This window comes from Myotis nattereri, assembly GCF_964212035.1.
Source record: "Myotis nattereri genome assembly, chromosome: 19".
Lineage (NCBI taxonomy): Eukaryota > Metazoa > Chordata > Mammalia > Chiroptera > Vespertilionidae > Myotis > Myotis nattereri.
The window spans coordinates 8838067-8850935 of NC_138095.1; the positions used below are offsets into that span (position 1 = coordinate 8838067).

General features: G+C 58.6%; 1 protein-coding gene across 1 annotated transcript in view; it reads left to right on the forward strand.

Annotated features, from left to right (window-relative positions):
• Window positions 1–1779: 1779 nt before the first annotated feature.
• Window positions 1780–12869, forward strand: part of RBM19 (RNA binding motif protein 19) — a 91048-nt gene continuing 79958 nt past the window's right edge. The window contains exons 1-11 of the mRNA XM_081113466.1: window positions 1780–1958; window positions 3887–4069; window positions 4956–5081; window positions 5295–5333; window positions 5572–5761; window positions 6805–7088; window positions 7681–7761; window positions 8498–8576; window positions 10547–10618; window positions 11563–11766; window positions 12714–12844. Of these exons, the coding sequence (XP_080969592.1) occupies window positions 1923–1958; window positions 3887–4069; window positions 4956–5081; window positions 5295–5333; window positions 5572–5761; window positions 6805–7088; window positions 7681–7761; window positions 8498–8576; window positions 10547–10618; window positions 11563–11766; window positions 12714–12844 (1425 nt within the window). The 5' untranslated portion in view covers window positions 1780–1922. The remainder of the gene's footprint in view (window positions 1959–3886; window positions 4070–4955; window positions 5082–5294; window positions 5334–5571; window positions 5762–6804; window positions 7089–7680; window positions 7762–8497; window positions 8577–10546; window positions 10619–11562; window positions 11767–12713; window positions 12845–12869) is intronic.

A 12869-nucleotide genomic window follows, 5' to 3' on the forward strand; every position in this document is an offset into this window, starting at 1 on the left:
TCCCAACAGGACCTCTCACAGCCCCAGTGGGGAAGGCAGCCGTGGGGCGGGGGGTTGGGGGGGGAGTGCTGGTCAGACCTGGCTGATCTGTTGTGGTGTTTCGGCCGGCCCCACGGGCTCTAGGTGCCCTGGGTGACATTTGCTGGAGAGAAAAGGAGTCAGGAGACCCAACAGGAAGTCAGGAGAGCAGCGAGACTAATAACAACCCTCTCCCGGGCTGTTTATTAAATGCTCGGGTAGACAGCCCGGGACGCCCCTCCGTCCCTGACATGTGGCGACCATATTTCCTCGGCCCAGCGTTGAGACGGGTAGATTGGTCAAGAGCACTTCGTTGCCTTTTAATGCCTCCGGTTTGTGAATTTCCTTAGGGAAGGCTGCGTGTAGGTGCGCATTTTTCAAAGGGCAGTTTGTGAAAATAATGAAATAAAAGAATTGGAAACCAGGACTGGCCGGGCAGCCCACACTTGCCCCCTCCTAAAAGGCCAAGGTCTCGGAGCTGCTCGGGAAAGCCCGCTCCTTCCGTCCTGACCCAGGTCACAGGTTGCACAAAACAACCCCTAATGGCCATTTCAGTAAAGGGCCCTGGCACACGGATCCGTAAATATCTGTTGAATAAACAGGTGACTTGAAGCACAGTGACCCCTGAAGTCATCTGCTCTGGGCCTGAGGGCATTTTTTTCCACGTGTAGGTATGTTTGCCCCGATAGACGGTCAACGTGCCTTTTTTTAAATGAGGCATGCCGCCCGCGGGCCGCGAGTTTGACACGCTTGGTCTAGATTTAAGATGGGCCCTAAACCCGATGGCGCTGTCCGGATAAGAGGACAGAGGACACCAGGAGGGAGGCGCCCACGTGAAGATGGAGGTAGGGAGCGGAGTGGTGTGAGTTACCAGGAGCACCGGAGCCCCCAGGGCCGCCAGCGGCAGGAAGGCCGCCCCTCGAGCCTTCCAGGCTGGCACCTGGACTGTGGGTGTCTGGCCTCCAGAGCTGTGGCAGAGGAGATTCCTGTTGTTTTAAGCCTCTAAATTTCTGGTAATTTGTTACCGCAGCCCAGGGAACCAATACACCCGTAATCCTATCACTTAAAACGACTTGTACTTAATACTGCTTGAGCGCCACATGGCTCTGAGCAAGATGCTGCTTCGCTCCTCTGGTTCCCAGTTTACTCGCCGCCGGCAAACTGGGGACGTTTTCTTTCCAATGTCCGCATTCCAGGATTTACAGGTGATGCTCAGCAATCAGTTCACGGCGCCCCGCAGCCTCTCTGAGCCTCCGTCCCCCATCTCTAAAAGAGAGGCAAGAGCCCTAACCGTTTGGCTCAGTGGATAGAGCGTCGGCCTGCGGACTGAAAGGTCCCAGGTTCGATTCCGGTCCAGGGCATGTACCTTGGTTGCGGGCGCATCCCCAGTAGGGGGCGTGCAGGAGGCAGCTGATCGATGTTTCTACCTCTCTATTCCTCTCCCTTCCTGTCTGTAAAAAAAACAATAAATAAATAAATAAGTAAATAACAAGTACCCCTAACCCTGTCCCCATCCTCAGGCTTAGAACTCGATACTAAGGTGCAGTAGGAAAGGAGGCTGGAACAGTGGGCCGGGCGCCCGTACGCTAAGGGGCCGCCTCAATCCCATCCCCGGCCGAGGGAGCACCACCGCCCCCTGCCGGCTGAGCATTGGTCTCCTCCGGGGCCGCCCGACCGCCTGCGCCTGCGCAGAAGGCAAGCGCTCAGGCCCGCCCCTTGTGGGTGTGACTTCCTCGGGGCGCTCGGTCTGGCCACGCCCATTTCCGGAAGGGGCTGGCCCAGGCCGGGAGCACGTGACTGGGATCCGGCTTGGGAAAGATGGCGGCGCCCAGGGCTGCGGCGTGAAAGTGTCCGTGGGAGACTCTGTGCGCCGTGCTGGGGTCAGAGCCGCGGGGCCGGGCGCCATGTCGCGCCTGATCGTGAAGAACCTCCCGAATGGGGTGAGTGGCAGGGGCCTGGGCCCGGGGGTCTGAAATGAGGGCCGGTCGGGGGCCAAGGGTCGGTAGGAAGGCGACTGCGGGGAATTGAGGGGCTTTCCCTCCGGGGCAGGACCCGCGGCTTTCCCCCCTTTGACAGTGGGAGGAAGGGATCGTAACTGCTCACGGCTCCACAGCCGCCGGTGGGTCCCTGACGCGCAGCCCGACCCTCTCCCAGGGAGGCACCGCCCTGCCCCCCGGCCCCTGGTCCGGTCACATTTCGTTGTTGTTGGCTCGAGGCTGGGTCACACCCGGTACCTGCAGCCCTTTCCACTCGGGGGGCTGATGGGCGGCACGTGGGGAGTAATGGGCTTAGGGCCCCGCGTTCCAGTTCCGGATCCCGTCATCGGGGCAGGCGGGTTCCTTTCAGAACCGATAAGGGGCTCTGAACCATTTATCCAGTACGTGGACTCTGTTTCCCTGGAGTCCCGCGCAGAACCTGCGGTGGGCGCTCAGCTAGCACATGCCCAGGGAGGGAGCGAAGAAACAGACGGATGTGGGGCCAGAAGGCTGGGGCTCTGGGCCATCCTCACCTCCCTCCCTGTCACCTTTCCTGCGTGGGAAACTGCACACGCTGGTGCGGCGGTCAGCTCATCCCGCACACCCAGAATGTGCCATCTTGGTCCGACGTCTTCTGTGCTCTTGCCTCTACTACCCCTTGGGACGGACTCTCTCCCCTTAGGAAGAGGAAGGACCCAAAGCCATTGCTGTTTCATTGCTTTGGTTTTTTAACCTTATCTCCCCCTTGCCCCTCCCCACCACAGATTGGGCATCGGGAGGCTATGACACAATTTTATTTTTTAAAATACATTTTTATTGATTTCAGAGAGGAAGGGAGAGGGGGAGAGAGATAGAAACATCAATAGAAACATCTATGATGAGAGAGAATCATTGATTGGCTGCCTCCTGCACGCCCCCTGCTGGGGATCCAGCCTGCAACCCTGGCATGTGCCCTTGACCGGAATCGAACCCGGGACCCTGTGGATGACGCTCTATCCACTGAGCCGAACCGGCTAGGGCGGCTATGACACAATTTTAAAAATTTGAACAGCACAGTAGTGTATAAGCTGAGAAGCAGGGTTTGTTCCCTCTTCCCCTCCCTCTGTCCAGGAGTAACCATCTTCTCTGGCTTATTTTAGGACTCCCCATAGGTTTCTTCCTTTGCCCAAAGATGTGCCCCATTTCTTGGCCTGTTTACCTGATGACTATCTGTTGACCCCCACTATGAAAGATGAGGAACCTAGGTCACCTATTCCTTCATCGGTTATTTTTTATTTTAAAAAGTGTTTTTCTTGACTTCAGAGGAAGGAAGAGAGAGAGATGGCAACATCACTGATGAGAGCGAATCATCCGTCAGCTGCCGCCTGCACGCCCCACGCTGGGGGTGGAGCCTGAAACTCAGGCGTGTGCCCTGACCGGGAGCTGAGCCTTGACCTCCCCTCCTGGTTCATAGGCCGATGCTCAACACTGAGCCACACTGGCCGGGGGTGCTATTTGTTGTTTTTAATCCATCCATCATTTACCGTAAATGGTATACTTTTAAAATACCTGTTATTGATCTATCCATCATATCCGTCAGCTTTAGGCAGTGCCTTTTTTTTTTAATCCTCGAGGATATATTTGTATTGATTTAGAGAGAGAAAGAAACATTGGTGTGAGAGGGGAACATCAGTCATTTGGGGGCCTTCTGTACGTCCTGACTGGGAAGCGAACCCGAAACCTTTAGTGTATGGGACGACGCTCCAACCAGCTGAGCCGCCTGGCCAGGGCTAGGCCGTGTCTCTTGATGCCTCACTGTGATGGATGAGGGTGGCTCCCCTTCCCCTCCCCGCTTCCATCTGTCCCTGGGCTCTGACCCCCCCGCTCTCCCTCACGGTGCCCCTCTGTCCTAGATGAAAGAGGAGCGGTTCCGGCAGCTGTTCGCCGCCTTTGGCACGCTGACGGACTGCAGCCTCAAGTTCACCAAGGATGGCAAGTTCCGCAAGTTCGGCTTCATCGGCTTCAAGTCTGAGGAAGAGGCCCAAAGGGCACTGAACCATTTCAACAAGAGTTTTGTCGACACGTCCCGGATCACGGTGAGTTGGCGGGAATCTCGCCACTGCCTGCCTGTGGAAAACACTCTTTCCCTCCTACCCCTGTCCCCTTTCAGGCTGTGATGTCCTCAGCGTCTCACTGCTGCTCAGTCTTTTCTGCCTAGAGATCCCCGGAGAGTTTGTTAAACTGGTTTCCTGGGCCCGTTCACGGAGTTTCTCGTTCAGTGTGTGGGGGAGGGGGCCCAGGAATGTGCATGTCTAACAAGCTCACAGGTGATGTGATGCTGCGGTCCCCACATGAGAACCACTGGTCTACGTCATTCATTCACAAACTATTCAGCCAGCACTCGAGCGCTTACGTGATGCAGGGGATTTGGAGCGGATGTGGCCCCCTGGCCCGTCCTCATGGAGCCAGCAGCCCACGGGAGACGTGGTTGCTTTCAGTCACAGTGGTCCATGCTAAGGAACAAAGGAGGTGCCGTCCTTGCTGGGGAGTGGATGGGGAGTCAGGAAAGCTTCCTGGAGGAGGAGGTCCTACTCTGTCACTCACGTGCATTTAATGACTCGGTAAAGACATCGAGTTCCAGTCACCATTCTGACCCTCTCTGACCTGGGTGACCTGGGGCAAGTCACTCACTTCCCTGTGCTTCGGTTCCTGGCCTGAGAAGTGGGGTAGCCATGGCTCCTTCCTCGCACTGGGGGAGGCTCAGTGTATTTCTACTTGCAAAACAGCAAGACTGCTTGGTAAACGTTCACGCCCACAGTGCTGTGAAGAGAGCAAAGCCAGGCGAGGGGAGGATGCGGAATTTGCTTCAGCCAGCTCAGCTAGGCTGTGGCAGCAGCCTTTTTAAAAGCCCAAGCTCCTGGGTGTGAATGTGGCTGGGTGCAGTGGCAGGTCCCCCCTGACCACCCTCCCTCGCCTGTGCAGGTGGAGTTCTGCAAGTCGTTTGGGGACCCGACGAAGCCGCGGGCCTGGAGCAAGCATGCCCAGAAACCAAGCCAGACCAAGCAGCCTCCGAAAAACAAGGACTCGGTGCCCCCAGAAACTAAGAAAGTGCGTACACGGTCACTCCTGCCCTCGAACCCGGGGTCGGCAGGGTGGCCACCGCTGGGGGCTCGGGCAGGGGAGCAGGGGTGACCTGCGACTCCCTCTCGGATGGTTCCTGCAAGAGGGCCCTCCCAAGACAATTCAGTTTCATCTCCCCTTGCCCAAGCCCCCCGCTTCTCAGGCCAGATGGTCCTCACCATCTGCGCCTTCTGTTTGTAGGACAAGAAGAAGAAAAAGGCAGCGAGTGAGCTGGAGGAGGTGAGTCTGTCCTGGTGCCCAAGAAGGTGGGCAGTGGGAGGGGTCCTGGGAGCGCTGGAGCCGAGTCTGGTTTCTTAGGCTTCTTGTCCGGTGAAGCGTCCACTCCGCCCTCCTAGGGCTGACCCGGCTGGCCCCAGGGGACGTGAATGTGGAGGGTGCTCTGACCCACCGGGAGTCAGGAGGGGTGAGCTGAGTCGTCCTGGCCTGTGTTTCCCTCTTCCCGCTGCGGTGCCACCAGCTGAAGGAAAACACCGAGTTCCGGGAGTTCCTGTCGGTTCACCAGAGGCGGACACAGGCAGCCACTTGGGCTAACGATGCCCTGGACACGGAGCCCTCGCAAGGGAAGAGCAAGCAGACCAATGACTACCTGAACTTCGACTCCGATTCGGGCCAGGAGAGTGAGGAGGGAGCCGGGGAGGACTCAGAAGGTAAGGCATGGACACACCCCCTCGGGTCCCTGCACGCCTAGGCCTGTGCTCTCACGGGCTTGCGCAAATGTGGGTCCCTCGGTGCCAGACACTGCCCTCTAGTGGGGTGGCTATCCCAACTGCAAGTACGGCGGCCTTGACTGATCTTGGTCACTTATTCAGCCACTCAATATTGAGTACCTACTGTGTACAGGCACTGCTTTAGGCATTGGGGATACAGCAGTGAGCGAACGACGAAGAATCCTGCCCCCACGGAGCTGTCATCCTGGTGGGGGGGGAAGACACCGTAAAGAAATCACCCACTAGTTAGTGTGTTACGTGAAGACACAGAGAGAAAGCGGGGAGGGGGTAGGAGAGTTCCCGAGAACAAAGGTCGGAAGGAGGTGGGGGCAGCCCCGTCCTCAGGAGGTGCCCACGGTGTAGTGGGGGGACGCGGGTGTGTGAGCAGTTGCAGCCCAGGATGGCACGTGGCGGGTGAGGGTCGGGAATCTATTGTGGCTTAAAGCACAGAATGGGTTCAATGTGGATGTTACATACGGTCAAGTTTCCGTGCAAAGCTGGGGGCCGAAGGACTCGCTGGGAGTTGGTGGGACACGGTCATGGAGGGGACAGGCGGGGGTGCAGGCGGAGGGAACAGCGTTCTGCGAGGCTCAGGATGGCTGCAGCTGTGGGAGCTGGAGGCAGTCAGCCGTCCGAGGGGCAGGAGCTCGGGTTTCTCCCTGCAAGCACCTGGTAGTCACTGGAGGCTTTAGTCCAGGAGTGGCCAAAAGGTCCTCCAGGTCGCAGTTGAAAGAGTGGGTGACGAGGGCAGGGCTGCTGCGGGGAACACGCAGCTCCCGACGTGTGGCACATGGCACCTCAACACGGCAGCGTCTCACCATGTGACTATCAGGACTCACCAGGGCTGCACAGCACAGGGCCCCTGGTGATGGTGGGCTTGGCACCTCGTGCCCCCTGCCGTCCCAGGCCCCTTGCGGGCTGCACAAACACAGTCCCTTGGTGCCAGGGACTGTCCCCGACTCCCAGCCTCCCTGTTTTCCCAGAGGAGGGCGGCCTTGAACCGAAGGCAGCCGTGCGGAAGGAGCTGTCGGACATGGATTACCTGAAATCCAAGGTGGTGCGGGCCGAGTCGCCGTCTTCCTCAGAGGAGGAGGAGGAGGAGGAGGAGGAAAGTGAAGATGAGGCCGTGAACTGTGACGAAGGCAGTGAGGCCGAGGAAGAAGATCCCTGCGCGGCCCCCGCCCGGCAGGGCCAAGAGAGGACAGGGCCAGGCCCAGAGCAAGGCACCCTGTCTGGGACCAAGAAACCCCAGGAGGCCAGTGCCCAGGTGTGTGGATCGGGGTGGGTCTGGGGGTCCGGGAGCCGCTTGGTGGTTCACCATGTCCTCGCCCACGTACCCTGCAGGCCCCAGACCTGGCTACACATCTCAGCTCTGCCACTTGCTCTATGACCTGTGCGTGCACTTCTTTCTGAATCTGTTTCCTGTCACTGGAGAGTGAGCTGCTGATGGATGCAGCCTGTTATACTTTGTATTTAGTGGCAGTGTACTCAGATGTCAGCCCACAGTTGACAACAATGCGTATGATTAAGTGAGCGCTTACTACGTGCTGGGTCCAGTGCCTGTTGTATCCTTTGTCATTGAGTCTTAAGACAGTCTTGAGGGCCAGGCGTTCTTCATGTCCGGTTTCACAGGGGAGGGCGCTGAAGTCCAGGGGAGGGATTGTTTTGACCCAACCAGACAGCACTGCCCGATGGTGCTCTGCACAGTGGACACAGACTGAGCCCCGAGTCGGTGGCAGCGAGCATCACGTGACCTCAGGATGCTCGCAGCATCCCCGGCTCGCCGTCAGCGCGCCTCTGCACACTCAGTGCCACTGGGCCAGGGACTCACTCCCACTCTGTTCTCTGCTGTCACTCAGAAAGAGAAGCCAGCCGTCCAGTGGGAACCCAGCACCCCCCACACCGTGAAGCTGCGGGGAGCCCCATTCAACGTCACAGAGGTGTGTGCCGCTAACTGGGACAAGGGCCAGAGCTGAGGGTGGGGTGCTGGGAACCCCTGCTGCAGGGGGTTCAGGGTCAGCGGAGGACTGGAGCTGGGAAGAATTGGGGCTAAGAGGCCGCTGAGTGCGATCCCAGGCCTTGCCTTTCACGGGACGGTGGCTGACCAGCCGAGAGGAGCAGCTGCCCCCACCCATGGTGCACGCTAGGGCTGCGCATGCTTCTCCTGCTGGAGAAGGGAGAGGGTCACCTGATCAATATTTAAGGCTTTGGGATCCATACTCTGTGTTAGTGCATTTTAAAAAAATGTGTTTGAATCGCCCTCATGTTCAGAAGAGAGAGACTGGAGAGTATTGGGACGGCCTGCAGCAGCACCGTAAGTGACTGCGAGCCATCACCGTGAGGGCAAGGGACAGATAGTCCCGCGCTGATCAGAGGCCAGACTTAACCCCAAATATATAAAAGGTACTTGCAGGGAGGAATGTCAGACACAGTGCCTTAAAATGCCGATGGTAGCATTGCTATTTTATATTTACATCCTTCACCTCCAGCTTCTCTTCAGATTTTTTCCAAGTTTCACTTAATGATGGAGAAAAGATGTGTATATTTAAGGGAAAGAGAGAAACGAGAAAGGACGAAACACTGGCAACCTTTCCGCGTTCTGGACTTCGGCCCAGGTTTCTTTGTTTGGGCTGCGCTTTTATTACCAGTTGATACAGGGGGAACCTTTCCTTGTAGAAAAACGTTACGGAGTTCCTGGCGCCCCTGAAACCGGTGGCCATTCGGATCGTGAGGAATGCTCACGGGAACAAGACAGGTGAGGTCTGGGTGCCAGGGGTCCAGAGGCAGCTGGGGAAGGTGGAAGGTCGGGGCAGTGGAGTTGGGGACACTTGAGGGGCGGCTGTTCTTGTTTCTGCTTGCGGTCCCCGGCTCCGTGGATTGGCTAGACCCGTGGTCGGCAAACCGTGGCTCGCGAGCCACATGCGGCTCTTTGGCCCCTTGACGGTGGCTCTTCCACAAAAAACGACGTGCAGGCGCGCATGTACAGTGCGATTGAAACTTTGTGGCCCATGTGCAGAAGTCGGAATTAAGAGCTGGTATTTTGTGGAAGAGCCACCGTCAAGGGGCCAAAGAGCTGCATGTGGCTCGCGAGCTACGGTTTGCCGAGCTGCAGTTTGCCAACCACTGGGCTAGACTGCTTGGGCCAGGGTCTCCTCTTGTCCCTGCCTGGCAGCCTGGTGCGTGGTTATCACTGTTTCTCTTGTCTCCACTCTTGCCAGTGGGCTCGCCTGTTGCTTTAAACAGATGTCCCGCCCCAGTCCAGGGTTTGCTGTGCCGACAGGCAGCACTCTGAGCTGCTAAGAATGTGTGCTGCTGCCCCTCACTTTCCTCTGCCAGGCTTCCCTGCTGGGCAGCAAACATGCTGGAAGGAAGGGTCTGAGCTTGGAGAGGTGGGCGCCCCCTTACTGCCCCGGCCGGGGCTGCAGGACACGCAGCAGCAGAGCTGTGCTCCCAGGAACCATGCCGAGGCCTGGGCAGCGCTGGGCGTGCAGGCTGCCCTTGGCAAGAAGCTGTGGGCCCAGGCTGAGCAGCAGGAGCTGCTGGGGCCAGAGTCCGGGGAGGAAAGGCCACCTGCTTTAGGGGTGGTTTTGTTGCCTTCAAGTTTCTGTGTCCCCTCCCCGGCCCTCTGAGCACACAGCCCTGCTCTCCAGGCAGGCCCAGTGGCCAGCATCTCTCTCTCCCTGCCCACCTGTTCGGGTACAATCCAGGGCAGGGGAAAGCTTCAGATCCCAGCTCAGCCACCTGCCAGCCCTGGGGCCCTAGACCAGGACGTAGTCAGTTTCCTCATCTGAGCAATGGCGTGGTTGTGTTTCGTTTAGCTGTGAGGACTCAGTGAGTTAGTACGCACAGTGTTTACAACAGCGCTGAGCGCCCATCCAGGCTCCCTGCGAGCCAGCGTTAGGACTGTGGCGGTGCCCCGCTCGCACGGCTCTTCAGAGACCAGCGGGAGGGTCAGGGAGGGGCACACTTGAGGTGTCAGGACGAGGAGCCATATTGGAGGCCTTGGAGCTGGAGAGAGCTGGCCTGTGAGCGTGACGCTTCAGGGAAGTAATCGGATGTCCCCCATCATGGGAGCTGCCGAGGAGGCAGGCTGGTCCCGCACTGAGTGCTCAGTAATTGGACTGCAGCCCCGGGTGCAGGCCGAGGATGGACAAGACCCCCACACTGGCTCTGCGCACCTCGGGCCTCGGGCTCCAGCAGAGTGGCTGTGGAGATGGCCCCTCAGGGTGGGTCACGGCGGGGGCGGGGCTGGAAGGGGACAGAGGCCTCCTGTCTTCTGACTCCGACATCCCAGCATCGTCATCCCAGTGTCGTCAGTGTAGAGCCAGGCCCCAGAGTCTGAACCAGGGGTGGGGAACCTTTTTCCTGCCAAGGGCCTTTTGGGTATTTATAACACCATTCGCGGGCCATACAAAATTACCAACTTAAAAATTAGCCTGTTGTATGTGGTCAGACATTTCATTAACTCACCCCTGATGCCTTGGCAGGGCCAGACCAAATGACGTTGCAGGCCTTGGACGGCCCATGGACTGGACATCCCCTCCCCTCCCCCCGGCCTAAAAATTCTGCGAAGGGAGATTCGGCCACAGTGGGAGGGAATCTTTGCATTTTGGAGAATTGGCAAAAGTGGAAGTTGTTCCCCACTCTCTGCCCAGCTTCTCCTGAACACCTAGCACAGTGTGGGGGACGTCTGCGGACTTGACCTTTGTCATTGTCCTTCCTCAGGGTACGTCTTTGTGGATTTCAGCAGCGAAGAGGAAGTGAAGAGAGCTTTGAAGTGCAACAGAGAATACATGGGTAAGGGCACGGGGACAGGCCCGGCTCCGCGTGGAGGCAGGGTGCGTTCATTCCTTTATTCTTTCCTTTACTCCACGTTTGGTGAGGGTCTGCTCTGTGCCAGGCACTGCTCTGGGCACTGGTGAGACAGCAGCAAGCAGAACAGCTTCAGCAGCTGCTGTAGAGTAAATGGACAAAGGGGAGAGGGGGAGGCATTGATGGGCTGTGCTGGGGGGAAATGCAGAGCAGGAGAGGCAGGATTGGAGGAGGCACGTTTATGAGCAGGAGTGTCCCCTTGGGCCTCCCTGAGAAGGTGAGGAAACCCAGAGGAGCAGAGGGAGCAAGCCCTGGCTTGGGGGGGCAGGCGCTCCAGTGCAGGCAGCATGTGCAGGTCCCTGAATTGGGAGGTCGCCTGAGTGGTCTGCAAGACGTGATCATTGACCTGACCCTGGACAAGTGACTCAGATCCAGCCGCCTGCCCCCAGTGAAGACGCAAGTTCTGTCGGGGAAGGAGAGAAACCAAGCAGTCTTGTCAGCCAGTCAGGCAGTAGGTGTTTATTGAGCACCTGCTGTGTGCACGTGGAGGAGATAGTGGTGGTCACGGTCTAATCAGGCCCCGGGTAATGCATGTAGAGTTCACTAGTGCAAGGCGACGGGCTCCTTGGCGTTGGGTGCACACGTCATGTGTCCTGAGGCAGAGTAGCCGTCGGTGCCAGGACACATGCCCTGAGCTCAGGATGCAGATCTGGACGGAGGCGGCCCAGGCAGGCTCCCCCCGGGTTGACACTGACTTGCAGGATGGATGACATGGGGAAAGGGCCTCGGGTCAGGCCAGCTGCAGCCTGAGCCTGGGCCTTGGCATCTGGAAGGCGGCGGAGGCGGCGGCGACGAGTTGGGAATCGTCAGTTGGGAGTCACTGGCAAGTTCCAGGCCTCCCCCCAGGCCTGACTCCCCTCCTTGTGCAGGTGGCCGCTACATCGAGGTGTTCAGGGAAAAGACTGTCCCCGTGGCCAAGGGGCCCCCGAAGAGCAGCAGCAAACCCTGGCAGGGCCGGACGCTCGGGGAGGACGAGGAGGAGGAGGACCTGGCCGACTCGGGGAGGCTCTTCGTGCGCAACCTGCCCTACACCAGCACCGAGGAGGACCTGGAGAAGATCTTCTCCAAATACGGTGGGCGCGGCTCCCCGGAGCAGGCGGCTGAGGGCAGGCAGGCCTGGTTTCCAGTCCCAGGCTGCCCCTCAGCTCCTGACCTTGGGCTCGTGACGTCCCCTCCCGTCTCAGTTTCCTCATCCATGAAATGGGCTGATGATTCCTGAGCTGATGTGAGAATTCACACACGCTGTGCTTGACAGCGAGGGTGTTTTTGCTGTCATCATTGTTGCTGTTTCACAGGACATGAACTTGAAGACCCGTAGTTTAGCTGGGTCACCCTGGGCAGTATTCGGTTGTAAGGTCACGGCTGTGAAGGGAAGGAAGTTAGGGTTTAAAGTGACGGTGAGGTCTCGATGCCACTGAGATCCCCTGGGGGGTCTCCCACTTTTATTCGGAGGCCGTCTCTGGGTGGTGGGGGTCGGGGCGTGGTTGAGCGCCTTGTGTGGGGACAGGGAGGCCCTGAGCAGGACTCTGCCGTTGGTGTAACCTTCCAGCCTGTGGTTACTGCTGTCCTGAGCACGGATCCTTCCCCCCAGGCCAGCACCCTAGTTGATAGCAGGGCCGGCTGCACACGAGAGGGAGTCAGTAGACTGCAAGCACTTCCGGGGCACTGAGCAGGCGCTGTTAGGACACGTCACGTGTCAGTGCCTTTAACCCTCCCAGCACTCGTGAGTCAGGTGCTCTGATGATGCCACTTTACAGATGAGAAGACGGAGGCACCTGAAGACCACACCTATAGGTGGTGGAGGCAGGACCCCGCCCAGCACCTGTACTGTCAGGAGAGACGCATAAAGAGTGGTGTCAGGGACACCCTTGACCTTTGAGGTGGTCTCACGGCAGCCTCTGGCCATGGGCCGACCCAGAGCGGCAGCCCGATGCTCTCGCCAGTGAAGGCCGTCACCTGCTCAGTGCCGAGCGTGCAGGCCCATCCCGGCCCCAGACACTGACCCCTCTCCTGTCCGCAGGCCCCCTGTCCGAGCTGCATTACCCCATCGACAGCCTGACCAAGAAACCCAAGGGCTTTGCCTTCGTCTCCTTCATGTTCCCCGAGCACGCGGTGAAGGCCTACGCGGAGGTGGACGGGCAGGTGTTCCAGGTGACTGCCCTGGGCCCAGGTGGCC